This window comes from Acipenser ruthenus, chromosome 46, assembly GCF_902713425.1.
Source record: "Acipenser ruthenus chromosome 46, fAciRut3.2 maternal haplotype, whole genome shotgun sequence".
In the NCBI taxonomy this organism is placed as follows: domain Eukaryota; kingdom Metazoa; phylum Chordata; class Actinopteri; order Acipenseriformes; family Acipenseridae; genus Acipenser; species Acipenser ruthenus.
In genome coordinates, this window is record NC_081234.1 from 2,268,054 (window position 1) to 2,283,903 (window position 15,850).

The following is a 15,850-nucleotide window of genomic DNA, read 5'->3' on the forward strand; positions in this document are numbered from 1 at the left end:
GGCATTGGTACACGGGATATAAGCGGTCTGTGTTTCACGTGTGTGTAAATTGTATATTTGTATTTAGGCACGGGGATGGCACATCACATCACGTGCAAGTAAAAAGTAATATGTGAGCACGGGGAATTGCACTTTAATTAATTCACGTGCAGTTGTACCGAGATTCCAATTGAATGATTGACTAGCAATCGAATCTCGGTACAACTGCATAAAAGCTGCATGTTTTCACTCACTGGGGGTTGGTGTTCGGTGAGTGGAGAACGGGTTAGGAGACGGAGGGTATTTAAAAGTAATAATAGTAAAAGAAGCTCACCGTGTTTGTCTGTGTAGTTCGTTTTGTCTGTCTGTTTATTTTGGCGTGTAGTGCCGTGTCCTGTTTTGTGTTCTGTTTGGTAAACCTTTTTATTTTGTTAATAAACGCTGAGTGCAGCCATTGCACTCAGCTCAGCATCACCACCGTCTCTGTCTGTGTGTTTCTCTCTGGTCTGAGTTCCTCCCTGCAGCCATCTTTGTCACACGTGGTGTCAGAACCGGGACAACAGCGCCTCCAGGGCTCAGGCCAGAGCGGGAACCGCAGTTTTTTTTTTTGTGGAAAAGTAAATAAAAAAAAAAAAAAATGGAAGGCTGGAACTGGAGAGACGGCTGCAGTGAGCTGGAGGATCTCCTCGGCAGGTTGGAGGACCAAGGTTGGTGCCTTGCCTGCGGGGTGTATGGGCACACGGTGGCTGTCTGCCCCTTCCAGGAAGAGGAGGAGGAACCAGCCCAAAGGAGGAAGGTGAGCAGAAGGAGGCAGAGAGGGGGAAAAATGAGGAGGAAGCAGAGGGAGCCAAGGTGGTGCACCATGTGCATTGCATATGGGCATGAGGACGAGGACTGCCCAGAGCAGGAGCCAGGGGAGGAGGAGCCCGAACGTCCTGCGCCTGAGTGGGAGGAGCCCGAACGTCCTGCGCCTGAGTGGGAGGAGCCCGAACGTCCTGCGCCTGAGTGGGAGGAGCCCGAACGTCCTGCGCCTGAGTGGGAGGAGCCCGAACGTCCTGCGCCTGAGTGGGAGGAGCCCGAATGTCCACAGCCCGAGTGGGAGGAGCCCGAACGTCCACAGCCCAAGAGGGAGGAGTCGGTGCGTCCACGTCCCAAGAGGGAGGAGTCGGTGCGTCCACGTCCCAAGAGGGAGGAGTCGGTGCGTCCACGTCCCAAAAGGGAGGAGTCGGTGCGTCCACGGCCCGAGAGGGAGGAGTCGGTGCGTCCACGGCCCGAGAGGGAGGAGTCGGTGCGTCCACGGCCCGAGAGGGAGGAGTCGGTGCGTCCTGTGTCCGGAGGGGAGGAGCTGAAGGCCCAAACCCCTATTTTTTTTTGGGAGGGACGAGGGCGTGAAGCTCAGGCTCCACAGCAGCCGCTGTTTTTGCTGCTGAAGGGAGCCCAGCGGAGACGCCCGCCACCAGCTCTACCTCCGCTGTCGGAGGAGCCGGCAGCGCCACCAGCCCTACCCCCGCTGTCGGAGGAGCCGGCAGCGCCTCCACCACCACCCGAGGGAGAGGAGCAGGAGCTGCCTCTGCCTCCACCACCACCCGAGGGAGAGGAGCAGGAGCTGCCTCTGCCTCCACCACCACCCGAGGGAGAGGAGCAGGAGCTGCCTCTGCCTCCACCACCCGAGGGAGAGGAGCAGGAGCTGCCTCTGCCTCCACCACCCGAGGGAGAGGAGCTGGAGCTGCCTCTGCTGCCCGTACCTCCGCAGGGAGTACGGTGGCCGGAGCCCCAGAAAGGGGAGCTGCCGGCCACAAAGAAGGGGGAGGAGGTCTGGAGACCACTTTCCCCAGCAGCAGTTTCGCTGCAGGAGTTCTTGTGGCCGGAGCCCCACAGGAGGGAGCTGCCGGCTATGAAGAAGGGGGAGGTCGGGGGACCACCTGCCCCCGCAGCTTTTTCGCTGCAGGACGGGACCAGCATGCTGTCAGCCGTGCCACTACCGGCAGGGGAGCTGACAGCATTTCCAGCCATGGGCCCACTGAAGCCTCCCGTCCCAGCCCGAGACTTTTGCCTGGACTGCTGGGTATTTAAGGGGGGAGGTGGCCGTTGAGGCCATGTGTGCGTTGCACAAGGGGGGGTATATGTGGCAAAGTGCCCCCCCTGTGTGTGTTATATGTTACGTGTTGTGTGTAAATGTTGGTGTATAGGCATTGGTACACGGGATATAAGCGGTCTGTGTTTCACGTGTGTGTAAATTGTATATTTGTATTTAGGCACGGGGATGGCACATCACATCACGTGCAAGTAAAAAGTAATATGTGAGCACGGGGAATTGCACTTTAATTAATTCACGTGCAGTTGTACCGAGATTCCAATTGAATGATTGACTAGCAATCGAATCTCGGTACAACTGCATAAAAGCTGCATGTTTTCACTCACTGGGGGTTGGTGTTCGGTGAGTGGAGAACGGGTTAGGAGACGGAGGGTATTTAAAAGTAATAATAGTAAAAGAAGCTCACCGTGTTTGTCTGTGTAGTTCGTTTTGTCTGTCTGTTTATTTTGGCGTGTAGTGCCGTGTCCTGTTTTGTGTTCTGTTTGGTAAACCTTTTTATTTTGTTAATAAACGCTGAGTGCAGCCATTGCACTCAGCTCAGCATCACCACCGTCTCTGTCTGTGTGTTTCTCTCTGGTCTGAGTTCCTCCCTGCAGCCATCTTTGTCACAGGCGGGTTTAAAGTATTCAGAACAAATCAATGAAAGATACAAGTCAGAAAGGAGGGACATTACCCAGCTGAAAGGTAGTTTGTTTTTATTCTAGAAACAAGAAGTATAAATGAATACTTTGAGCACATCCAAAACAACGAACACGATGTACACCCGGAGACACTAATCCAAAACAAGAAACACATTGTACACCCGGAGACACTGATCCAAAACAAGAAACACACTGTACACCCGGAGACACTGATCCAAAACAAGAAACACATTGTACACCCGGAGACACTAATCCAAAACAACGAACACGATGTACACCCGGAGACACTAATCCAAAACAAGAAACACATTGTACACCCGGAGACACTGATCCAAAACAAGAAACACATTGTACACCCGGAGACACTAATCCAAAACAACGAACACGATGTACACCCGGAGACACTAATCCAAAACAAGAAACACACTGTACACCCGGAGACACTGATCTAAAACAAGAAACACACTGTACACCCGGAGACACTGATCCAAAACAAGAAACACATTGTACACCCGGAGACACTGATCCAAAACAAGAAACACACTGTACACCCGGAGACACTAATCCAAAACAAGAAACACATTGTACCGGAGACACTAATCCAAAACAAGAAACACATTGTACACCCGGAGACACTGATCTAAAACAAGAAACACACTGTACACCCGGAGACACTGATCCAAAACAAGAAACACATTGTACCGGAGACACTAATCCAAAACAAGAAACACACTGTACACCCGGAGACACTAATCCAAAACAAGAAACACACTGTACACCCGGAGACACTGATCCAAAACAAGAAACACACTGTACACCCGGAGACACTGATCCAAAACAAGAAACACACTGTACACCCGGAGACACTAATCCAAAACAAGAAACACACTGTACACCCGGAGACACTGATCCAAAACAAGAAACACACTGTACACCCGGAGACACTGATCCAAAACAAGAAACACACTGTACACCCGGAGACACTGATCCAAAACAAGAAACACATTGTACACCCGGAGACACTGATCCAAAACAAGAAACACATTGTACACCCGGAGACACTGATCCAAAACAAGAAACACATTGTACACCCGGAGACACTCATCCAAAACAAGAAACACACTGTACACCCGGAGACACTGATCCAAAACAAGAAACACACTGTACACCCGGAGACACTGATCCAAAACAAGAAACACATTGTACACCCGGAGACACTGATCCAAAACAAGAAACACATTGTACACCCGGAGACACTGATCCAAAACAAGAAACACATTGTACACCCGGAGACACTGATCCAAAACAAGAAACACACTGTACACCCGGAGACACTGATCCAAAACAAGAAACACATTGTACACCCGGAGACACTGATCCAAAACAAGAAACACACTGTACACCCGGAGAAACTGATCTAAAACAAGAAACACACTGTACACCCGGAGACACTGATCCAAAACAAGAAACACACTGTACACCCGGAGACACTGATCCAAAACAAGAAACACACTGTACACCCGGAGACACTGATCCAAAACAAGAAACACATTGTACCGGAGACACTGATCCAAAACAAGAAACACGATGTACACCCGGAGACACTGATCCAAAACAAGAAACACATTGTACACCCGGAGACACTGATCCAAAACAAGAAACACACTGTACACCCGGAGACACTAATCCAAAACAAGAAACACATTGTACCGGAGACACTAATCCAAAACAAGAAACACATTGTACACCCGGAGACACTGATCTAAAACAAGAAACACACTGTACACCCGGAGACACTGATCCAAAACAAGAAACACATTGTACCGGAGACACTAATCCAAAACAAGAAACACGATGTACACCCGGAGACACTGATCCAAAACAAGAAACACATTGTACACCCGGAGACACTGATCCAAAACAAGAAACACACTGTACACCCGGAGACACTAATCCAAAACAAGAAACACATTGTACCGGAGACACTAATCCAAAACAAGAAACACATTGTACACCCGGAGACACTGATCTAAAACAAGAAACACACTGTACACCCGGAGACACTGATCCAAAACAAGAAACACATTGTACCGGAGACACTAATCCAAAACAAGAAACACACTGTACACCCAGAGACACTAATCCAAAACAAGAAACACACTGTACACCCGGAGACACTGATCCAAAACAAGAAACACACTGTACACCCGGAGACACTGATCCAAAACAAGAAACACACTGTACACCCGGAGACACTGATCCAAAACAAGAAACACACTGTACACCCGGAGACACTGATCCAAAACAAGAAACACACTGTACACCCGGAGACACTGATCCAAAACAAGAAACACACTGTACACCCGGAGACACTGATCCAAAACAAGAAACACATTGTACACCCAGAGACACTGATCCAAAACAAGAAACACATTGTACACCCGGAGACACTGATCCAAAACAAGAAACACATTGTACACCCGGAGACACTCATCCAAAACAAGAAACACACTGTACACCCGGAGACACTGATCCAAAACAAGAAACACACTGTACACCCGGAGACACTGATCCAAAACAAGAAACACATTGTACACCCGGAGACACTGATCCAAAACAAGAAACACATTGTACACCCGGAGACACTGATCTAAAACAAGAAACACACTGTACACCCGGAGACACTAATCCAAAACAAGAAACACATTGTACTGGAGACACTGATCCAAAACAAGAAACACATTGTACACCCGGAGACACTGATCCAAAACAAGAAACACATTTTACACCCGGAGACACTGATCTAAAACAAGAAACACACTGTACACCCGGAGACACTGATCCAAAACAAGAAACACATTGTACCGGAGACACTGATCCAAAACAAGAAACACATTGTACACCCAGAGACACTGATCCAAAACAAGAAACACATTGTACACCCGGAGACACTGATCCAAAACAAGAAACACACTGTACACCCGGAGACACTGATCCAAAACAAGAAACACATTGTACACCCGGAGACACTGATCTAAAACAAGAAACACATTGTACCGGAGACACTGATCCAAAACAAGAAACACACTGTACACCCGGAGACACTGATCCAAAACAAGAAACACATTGTACACCCGGAGACACTGATCTAAAACAAGAAACACACTGTACACCCGGAGACACTAATCCAAAACAAGAAACACATTGTACCGGAGACACTGATCCAAAACAAGAAACACACTGTACACCCGGAGACACTGATCCAAAACAAGAAACACACTGTACACCCAGAGACACTGATCCAAAACAAGAAACACATTGTACACCCGGAGACACTGATCCAAAACAAGAAACACACTGTACACCCGGAGACACTGATCCAAAACAAGAAACACACTGTACACCCGGAGACACTGATCCAAAACAAGAAACACACTGTACACCCGGAGACACTGATCCAAAACAAGAAACACATTGTACACCCGCAGACACTGATCCAAAACAAGAAACACATTGTACACCCGGAGACACTGATCCTAAACAAGAAACACACTGTACACCCGGAGACACTGATCCAAAACAAGAAACACACTGTACACCCGGAGACACTGATCCAAAACAAGAAACACACTGTACACCCGGAGACACTGATCCAAAACAAGAAACACATTGTACACCCGGAGACACTGATCCAAAACAAGAAACACATTGTACACCCGGAGACACTGATCTAAAACAAGAAACACACTGTACACCCGGATACACTAATCCAAAACAAGAAACACATTGTACCGGAGACACTGATCCAAAACAAGAAACACATTGTACACCCGGAGACACTGATCCAAAACAAGAAACACATTTTACACCCGGAGACACTGATCTAAAACAAGAAACACACTGTACACCCGGAGACACTGATCCAAAACAAGAAACACATTGTACCGGAGACACTGATCCAAAACAAGAAACACATTGTACACCCAGAGACACTGATCCAAAACAAGAAACACACTGTACACCCGGAGACACTGATCCAAAACAAGAAACACACTGTACACCCAGAGACACTGATCCAAAACAAGAAACACATTGTACACCCGGAGACACTGATCTAAAACAAGAAACACATTGTACCGGAGACACTGATCCAAAACAAGAAACACATTGTACACCCGGAGACACTGATCCAAAACAAGAAACACATTGTACACCCGGAGACACTGATCTAAAACAAGAAACACACTGTACACCCGGAGACACTAATCCAAAACAAGAAACACATTGTACCGGAGACACTGATCCAAAACAAGAAACACACTGTACACCCGGAGACACTGATCCAAAACAAGAAACACACTGTACACCCAGAGACACTGATCCAAAACAAGAAACACATTGTACACCCGGAGACACTGATCCAAAACAAGAAACACACTGTACACCCGGAGACACTGATCCAAAACAAGAAACACATTGTACACCCGGAGACACTGATCCAAAACAAGAAACACATTGTACACCCGGAGACACTGATCCAAAACAAGAAACACACTGTACACCAAGAGACACTGATCCAAAACAAGAAACACATTGTACACCTGGAGACACTGATCCAAAACAAGAAACACATTGTACACCCGGAGACACTGATCCAAAACAAGAAACACACTGTACACCCGGAGACACTGATCCAAAACAATGGAATAAAAAGACCCATAAACTATGGCATGCAAACTCTGTATTTTACTTAATGCTAAACATTCTCAGGTATTGAGAAAAAACTGATCTGTACAGGGACAATGACCAAGCCTTTTATCTCCTCATTAGTACCATTGAGTTTATCATGTTGCTGTAGATTGTTTAGACACAGGAAGGAAATTTAAAGTGTGGCGGCTAGATAAACTGCTTTCAACAGAGTCCAAGTAAAAATAAATTTGTTTCGTCATTTTATTATTAATAGATTATGGTACATCTGTCTGTCTCCATATCACATTTTTATTTAGCTTGGTTGTAACAAGAGGCTAAGCTACTGTAGCAAGAACTATGGACCTCAGTCATTTAGCTTATTTTAGTTTTTGCTTTAGTTGCCATATGGATGAATTTTAGCTTGAGTGTTAACTGTTCCAGTCATACAGACATGTGTACAGTAGACAGGGTCTGGACACAATGTGTTATACCATGTTCATCTACCACAGGGTCTAGGTTAAAGCTTCTCTATTGGCATCAGACTGAGATTAAACTAGTTTGAAATGGGAGGTAGGATTACAGGCTGTCATAACTCAGTCTCTGTGATAGAATTTACAGCACCTGATCTCAGTGCTCTGTTAAGGACATGCTGGAGGAAAGGTTAAACCTTGAACTGTGTAGCAAAAAAAAAAAAATTGTTCTGTTTTACAAAAAAATAACATCTGGTTTGTTAACATTGGAAGGTTGACCAGAGGCCTACAGTTCAGACTCTATTTAAATGCTCTGTCAACTTATCTTTTATACTTTTACAAAAACTTTTTAAACAAAACTCATGATCACTTTTTCTCGATTATGGTGGCTCTGATGTATTTACAGCTTTGACATATGTATGTGACTGACACATACGTGTACATAGCGTACCAAGTAATTATCCTTGGGTAAGGGCATCAGTTGAGAGATATGTCAGGTTAATTTATTGAGACCTTTTGTTTGAAACCTTTTTCAGTTGAAATCAAGTTTAACCCTAATTTAAAAATACAATTCAGAGGTAGAAGTTAGGGGTGTTAATAATAGTAAGAGTTTTTAAACGTCATCAGAATATTAACTGTGTCTAAAACATTTTAAAAAGTGTAGATGTTGGCCATAGTGTTTTATATAGTCCAGGGGTCCTCAAAGTCATTTGGGCACGGGTATAAATTGATCTTACTTGACTGTCTGCGGCCACGCTGACTATTGCATAGGGTCTTATCCTTCCTGCAACATATACAGAGTGTGTGTGTGTGTGTGTGTCTGTGTCTGTGTCTATATATATATATATATATATATATATATATATATATATATATATATATATATATGAGAAAAACGATACATTTTACCCAGAGTTTTAGTGGGAGTTATTCTTGGCTCAGACAGTAATTGTGAGTGCTGCGCTTCTTTTTTCCCTTGTCTGTTGAAATGAAAAAATATATGGAGAGAAAATGAAATTCTAAATACTGAAATGTATTATCAATAACAGTCGGCGAAATTCAGTGCTTAGCCGGCATATTAACAACCCGCCTCTGCTCACGAATGATTGGACAGCTGTCAGATCTTTCACTTTCCCATTGGCCACTTACTTGCCAATTTTCATTCAGTGCTTGTGCTTGCTTATGATTGGACAGCTGCATAAAACTCATATATTTGACTATCCTATTAGTTAAACTTACTGTCAGTACCTGCAATTGAAACAGACACAGTTAATGCCCCACCCAGCTAACTGATGTTTGGGCTACCGCAGAGAAAATGCAGGTATTCAGTTGGTTGATCGTATTGCAGAGGCCCTTCAGGAAAAAAAAAAAAAAAAAATGTCGAGTACGTACAAGCACAGCATAAGCGAGCACCACTGTCAACAGGCTGCTGTGACGCTTTTGTTGGAAAACGCGTTTTAAAGCTTTATTTATTTTCACACGCTACGACCCGCCAGAAATGTGTTCACGACCCATAATTTAAGAACAGCTGCCGCGGGCACGAATTTGTTGTAACTGTTCAGAGCAAGTTATATGCATTGGTGTGGAAACACTGATAGTTTCATACACATTAATATTGTAGTCTTTCTTTTTAAGTGGATTGCTTCTGTTGAGTGCTTACCAACATTCCCAATATGTTAACTGTTAATCAGAACGTTTAAATGTTTATTAAACAGAATCTAGTCTGACTTTAGCGGGGAAACCCTTGCGATCAGGACGCTTGGTATTGTGAAAGCTCTCTCTCTTGTGATGTGTCCGGCTCACTGTCTCTGCTCACTCTCTCCCTGCAGCAATCTATAACTGTGAAGATACTGTCGAGCTCACTGTCTCCGCTCACTCTCTCCCTGCAGCAATCTATAACTATGATGCCACCGGGAACCCGGAGCTGGGGCTGCAGGTGGGGGACACCGTTCACATCCTGGAGACATTTGAAGGTAAGCTGGTTGGGAACACTGTCTTAAAATGGGCTCTAATTACAAAAGGACATCAGAACATTTACAAATGACAAGAGTAGCTAATTTGTCTCAAAACTTTGTCAAGTCAGGTCTTTAAGGATCTCAGTGATTCAGCATCAACAACTTGGCTACTATAGGTAACACATTACAAGGCCTCACCACTCTCTGAAGAAGTGTCTCCTTCCCTCTGTCCTAAGTATGTTTCCACTTAATTTCCAGCTGTGTCTTCTGGTCCTGGTTTCTGTGCAGCTGTTAAAGTATTGGTTAGGGTTAACTTTGTTAAGATTTTAAAGTCATAAGTACCAGCTGTTCTAAATCTTATAGTTTTGAACACAATGTTTACCTCTGTGATTTGAGGAATACAAAATCCAACTCATCCTACTCCAAACACTGTCTTATTCTCCTGTAAAGCACTGCCTGTTTCACTTATAGTTTTGGACTTTCACTGCTCATCCAAATGTTATTAAACTTGGTAGGGGTATTCCTTAACAAAAGTAATTGCGGTTATTGTAATCTAGTCATATATATATATGTAGTCAATGTTGTACCTTGTAACTCCTTAATGCAGAAAAATGTGCTTGTATGTAGCAGATGATTGTAAAATAGCTTAATCACATGATGGATTAGTTTGATGGGATATAAGACCATGAGCTACAATGAGACAGGTAGACCACATGGGTAAGTGTAAAGGGTTAACCCCCTTTTAGAATGCTCCTGGTCTATGGTAATTGTTTGTGATAAAATAAACCAGAATTTTGTGTGCAGCTTATAGTTTCACAAGCGCTTTTTACCATGTCACCACTGAACAGTTTTTAATTTGGTGGTTGATTTAGTTTCATGCCAAAAACATGTCATCTTTATTTTAGTTAATGTTTAAACTCTGAATAAGGATCTATAGATGTAGTTGGCTGGTGGTGGTGGCAGCTTTTATTGCAGTCAGAAATCATTTATAACCTGGGCACCTGATAATAACCTTGGCAAATGATAATTGCAGATATAACTACAGTAATGGTTTATCATCCTTTCCTTGTGTTATACTTTTGATTAATTAAAAGTTTTTATTTTGCTTCCTCACAATACATCATAAATGTGAGCTTCACTACTGTTCTGGTTAGTTATTAATTCAAGGGTTTCGAGGTGTGGATGTCTTTGTTTTAACTGTGCATTCTCTTTTGGGTACAGGGTGGTACAGAGGCTACTTGCTGCGAAACAAAGCTCAGAAGGTAGTGTTGTTTTATTTGAATGTACATTCTCAACCAGAAATTACATTTAAAAGAATATCTTAACATGTCCCTGTCTGTCAGTCAGAATGTGACAGCGACTGCAAGCGGTTCTGTCTGATGAAAGAACTCTGTTCATCTCACTGGCATGCACAATGTCAGTCTCATGTGTGCAGGTTTAAAGACAAACCTGTCTCATCATTGTCTGCCTTACTTACAGATATTATACTTGCATTTCATCCCAAAAATATCTTTGGGATCAAATTCTGATGACTAACCAGCTGCTTCCCTTAATGACGAACATGCTTTGCAGTCAGTGAGATGCTTTTACCCTGAAAATACATGCTGAGATTAAATGACCACTACAATGCCAAGAGTAACTGAAAGCAGAAATGCAAATGCAGGAGTAATGTTAATCTACTGGCAGTGTGGTACCATGTATGATTTAAAAAAATAAAAACATGGTCGCCATTATATGTGCTTCATAAAAACTGCACATAAAGACTGTAAGTACACAACAGGTAGATGTGTAGAATTAGTTTGTTAGCTAGAATTACATTTCTGTAACCTAATAAACACGTTGGGCAGGCAAGAGAGCAACAAACCTGTAACGGTCAACCCATAACTGTATAAATAAGTGTCTGTCTGTCAACTTTCATGAGTAATACATTCAAAATAAAATAAAAGAAATAAACATGCAAGGTTGCTGCTCGAATAACTCTTCTTCTCCGCACAGGGCATTTTCCCGGCTTCATACATCCACCTGAAAGAGGCCAAAGTGGAGGGCACAGGGTAAGTGTCTGCTGCATGCATGCATGCAGGAGACTTGCGCTAGTGCCAGTTGACCTATCATCTGAATCATGCTGCTATCGTAATGAAATGCATGCACATAGCAGCTGTAGACTTTAACTTTAGAATTCTTGCAGCTATCTCTGTATTATCAATTCAAGTGGCTGTTACTTATTGTGATGCAATATAAGAATGGAAAACATCAAACCAACACTAGACAAGGCATTTAAGTACAGGTGTCCAAACAAAACCCTAATCAGGTACAGACGGGTTCTGTCAGTGAAACTTTACTGTGTTTCATTGTTTTATTAGTTATTAGTTATTCCAAAATTCCAAGATGGTGATTCAATCCATGAGCCCTTATTTTCTGCGGTACTTTCCCTTGAAGTGTTGATATGGGGGTACAAAGCCTGGTGAAAATTGAATGTTACATCATACACACACATACAATGCAAAATATACAGAATACACAATGTTACATCATACACACGCATGCAATGCAAAATATATAGAATACACAATGTTACATCATACACACACATACAATGCAAAATATACAGAATACACAATGTTACATCATACACACGCATACAATGCAAAATATACAGAATACAGCATGTTAGGAAAATACAATCAATAACACCTGCCCATCAAGGTGTTCTTTAAATGTGATAAACAGATGAGATTTAAAAGTTGTCAAGTTTCCTTGAAAGCATGGTCCAATAGGATAGGCAGAGATAGGAAAAGCAACTCCGCTTAAATTTAGTCACAACAAAATTAGTGTATTTGTAAAGATACATTTGCAGATAAGAATGAGCATTTCCAGTAACATGCTTGAAAATCAGCCAGTTGTGTGTTATTCTGCCTTCCAAGCTTGGACTATCAAGTCTGTTGTATAATAGGCATTGAGGATCCCAGCTTGTCTGTAATACAAATCCGTGATTGAAGACATCCACTGCTGTATCCTCAGAGATATTTGAAAGATGCTCATCTCTCTTTCCTCTCCAGACAGCAGGAGACGGTTATCCCCTCTGACATGCCCCTGGTTCAGGAGCTCACTGCCACCCTGCGGGAGTGGGCACAGATCTGGTACAAACTATTCGTGGTGAGTGGCAGGGGACTGGGGCAGAGCCTGCACACTCTCTCTTGGGTATGCTCCTGCATGCTAGGCTGGGGCAAAGCCTGCACACTCTCTCTTGGGTATGCTCCTGCATGCTGGGCTGGGGCAGAGCCTGCACACTCTCTCAGGTATGCTCCTGCATGCTGGGCTGGGGCAAAGCCTGCACACTCTCTCTTGGGTATGCTCCTGCATGCTGGGCTGGGGCAGAGCCTGCACACACTCTCTCTCGGGTATGCTCCTGCATGCTGGGCTGGGGCAGAGCCTGCACACTCTCTCTGGTATGCTCCTGCATGCTGGGCTGGGGCAGAGCCTGCACACACTCTCTTGGGTATGCTCCTGCATGCTGGGCTGGGGCAGAGCCTGCACACTCTCTCTTGGGTATGTTCCTGCATACTAGGCTGGGGCAGAGCCTGCACACTCTCTCTGGTATGCTCCTGCATGCTGGGCTGGGGCAGAGCCTGCACACACTCTCTTGGGTATGCTCCTGCATGCTGGGCTGGGGCAGAGCCTGCACACTCTCTCTTGGGTATGTTCCTGCATACTAGGCTGGGGCAAAGCCTGGACACTCTCTCTTGGGTATGCTCCTGCATGCTGGGCTGGGGCAGAGCCTGCACACACTCTCTTGGGTATGCTCCTGCATGCTGGGCTGGGGCAGAGCCTGCACACACTCTCTTGGGTATGCTCCTGCATGCTGGGCTGGGGCAGAGCCTGCACACTCTCTCTTGGGTATGCTCCTGCATGCTGGGCTGGGGCAGAGCCTGCTCACTCTCTCTTGGGTATGCTCCTGCATGCTGGGCTGGGGCAGAGCCTGCTCACTCTCTCTTGGGTATGCTCCTGCATGCTGGGGCTGGTCAGACTGGGTGTGAAGCAGGAGCTTTTACCATAACAATTTCAGAGCTTATTACCTTCACTCACCCAGCGAAATTACTTACTGCTGGTATAATTGATATCTCCATACATCCAATTGATTCAACATTTGGTAAGGATGTTGTTTTTCACAAGATATTGAGAGTATGTTCCTATCTGTTTGTTTGTCAGTCTGTCCATGTGTCACAAAAATTGGGCCGAAGTAGGTATTCATTAATATTCTTTTTCACAAATGTTTGAGTGTATCAGAAAAGTGGAGGAGGGGGTTGGAGGTGGGGGGGGGGGGGTGGGCGGGAGGGGCGGGACAACATCCATCTTGCAAAAAAATCTTCAAATAAATTCTGAGGGCTAAGAGGACAAAACTAATTTTAAAGTTATGTCAGCTGGTTTTCACTGAACTTCACAAGATAAGCCTGCAGCAACTTCGGAATCTCACCTGCTGGTGGAAGGTGGTATAACGAGTGTTTTTAGGTGCTGTACATTTCTTTTGACATGTTTGTTTGGTGTGACAGAACAACAAGACCACGCTGTTCCGAAACATCCAGCAGATGTCGTACAGCCTGATTGAGTTCCGCTCGCAGATAGTGTCGGGGACGCTGCCAAAGGATGACCTTGTAGAGCTCAAGAAAAAAGTCACGGCAAAGATTGACTACGGCAACCGGTGAGTTTAAACACAGCAAACTGAGACTGCAAGCAGTCAAAAGAACATAAGAGCTTTAGAGAGTGTACTGATCAGTGCTCATCCGGTGATTCAGCATCAACAAAATGCCTAGGTAACCCATTCCACACCTGCACCAAAGTCTGTCTCTACTTTATTTCCAACTGTTTCCTCTAGTCCTGGTTTTTGTGCTGTGCTTTAAGTATTGTGAGCTCTAGATTTAAAAAAAAACTTTTATTCAAGTCCCCCCTAATCCTCCTTTGTTCAAGTCTAAATCTGTTACCTCATAACCATAACTCATTCCTTTCAGCCCAGTTCTGTATGTGCTCTAAATCCTTTTGGATTTCCCGAGTAACTGAAAATATGTCAGCCTCTCCCCCCAGCTTTGTGTCTTCTGCAAAGTGTACAGGCTTGTTAATTATTCCTCAATCTTGATCATTCATTTAGAAGGGGGCAGCTCAGTTCCCATGCCCTTTCATGGTCCCGGAAGATAATATAGCTGGGTTTAAGTCTAAAATGTTTTTGTTTTGTTTTTTTATTTCAGGATATTTGCATTTATTTCATATACAACGCTATAGATAACAAAACAAAATGCTGCTGCGTCCGCGCAAGTCCTCCAATGGTCTTGCTGCAATAAGACCATGTGATCAGACGTGGTCATTTTTGTTACTTTTGCTAGGATCCTGGGTCTGGACCTGGTGGTGCGGGATGACAGCGGGAACGCTCTGGACCCAGAGAGCAGCAGCACGGTCAGCCTGTTCCGCGCTCACGAGACAGCGTCCCGTGGCATTGACGAGTACATCCAGGAGGAGAAGGTGGGTCGAGCTGCAAGAAGCTGAGATGCTAAATGAGTTGTAACTGAGACCCAGAGTGACCCAGACAACATGAGAGAAAGCAACCCTGGGAGTGCTTTACAGACCGTGCATTGTATTACTTGGATTTGTAATATTAAAGAGCAACTTGGGGTACAAGTTCTTCTTGTTTAGACACACTTTAAAAAAAAAAGTTTAAAGCACCCCTGTGGCCTCAGTAGAGCTCTCAAACATGTCTTCTAAGTACATCTATTAACCTGCCCTCTGCATCACTGAAATACATCAGTATAAAGTACCACATATAAGATGCACATACACTGTGGGCTGAGTGTTGCAGGGGGGCTGTTAATGGTTACACTCTAATGTGCCAAACATGAAGTGGGGGCGGTCGTACGTACTCAGACCTTAGGGCACTATTCTAATGATGTTAACAGTTTTGGGCAAAGAATACAGACCTGAGCTTCACATCCTGCTGAAAACAGAATAGGAATGGGCAGCTTAAAATAATTACTGGTA

The 15,850-nt window shown here is 44.5% G+C and overlaps 1 protein-coding gene across 4 annotated transcripts in view; it reads left to right on the top strand.

Annotated features, from left to right (window-relative positions):
* Positions 1–15,850, top strand: part of LOC117411725 (dedicator of cytokinesis protein 5-like) — a 152,507-nt gene that overhangs the window by 41,323 nt on the left and 95,334 nt on the right. For all 4 annotated transcript variants that reach the window (XR_009319807.1, XM_059013776.1, XM_059013778.1 and 1 more), the window contains exons 2-7: positions 9,764–9,847; positions 11,051–11,091; positions 11,825–11,880; positions 12,886–12,982; positions 14,377–14,525; positions 15,202–15,337. Coding sequence is in view for 3 of the 4 variants with exons in the window: in XM_059013776.1 (XP_058869759.1) it covers positions 9,764–9,847; positions 11,051–11,091; positions 11,825–11,880; positions 12,886–12,982; positions 14,377–14,525; positions 15,202–15,337 (563 nt within the window). In the remaining variant the exon portion in view is untranslated. The remainder of the gene's footprint in view (positions 1–9,763; positions 9,848–11,050; positions 11,092–11,824; positions 11,881–12,885; positions 12,983–14,376; positions 14,526–15,201; positions 15,338–15,850) is intronic.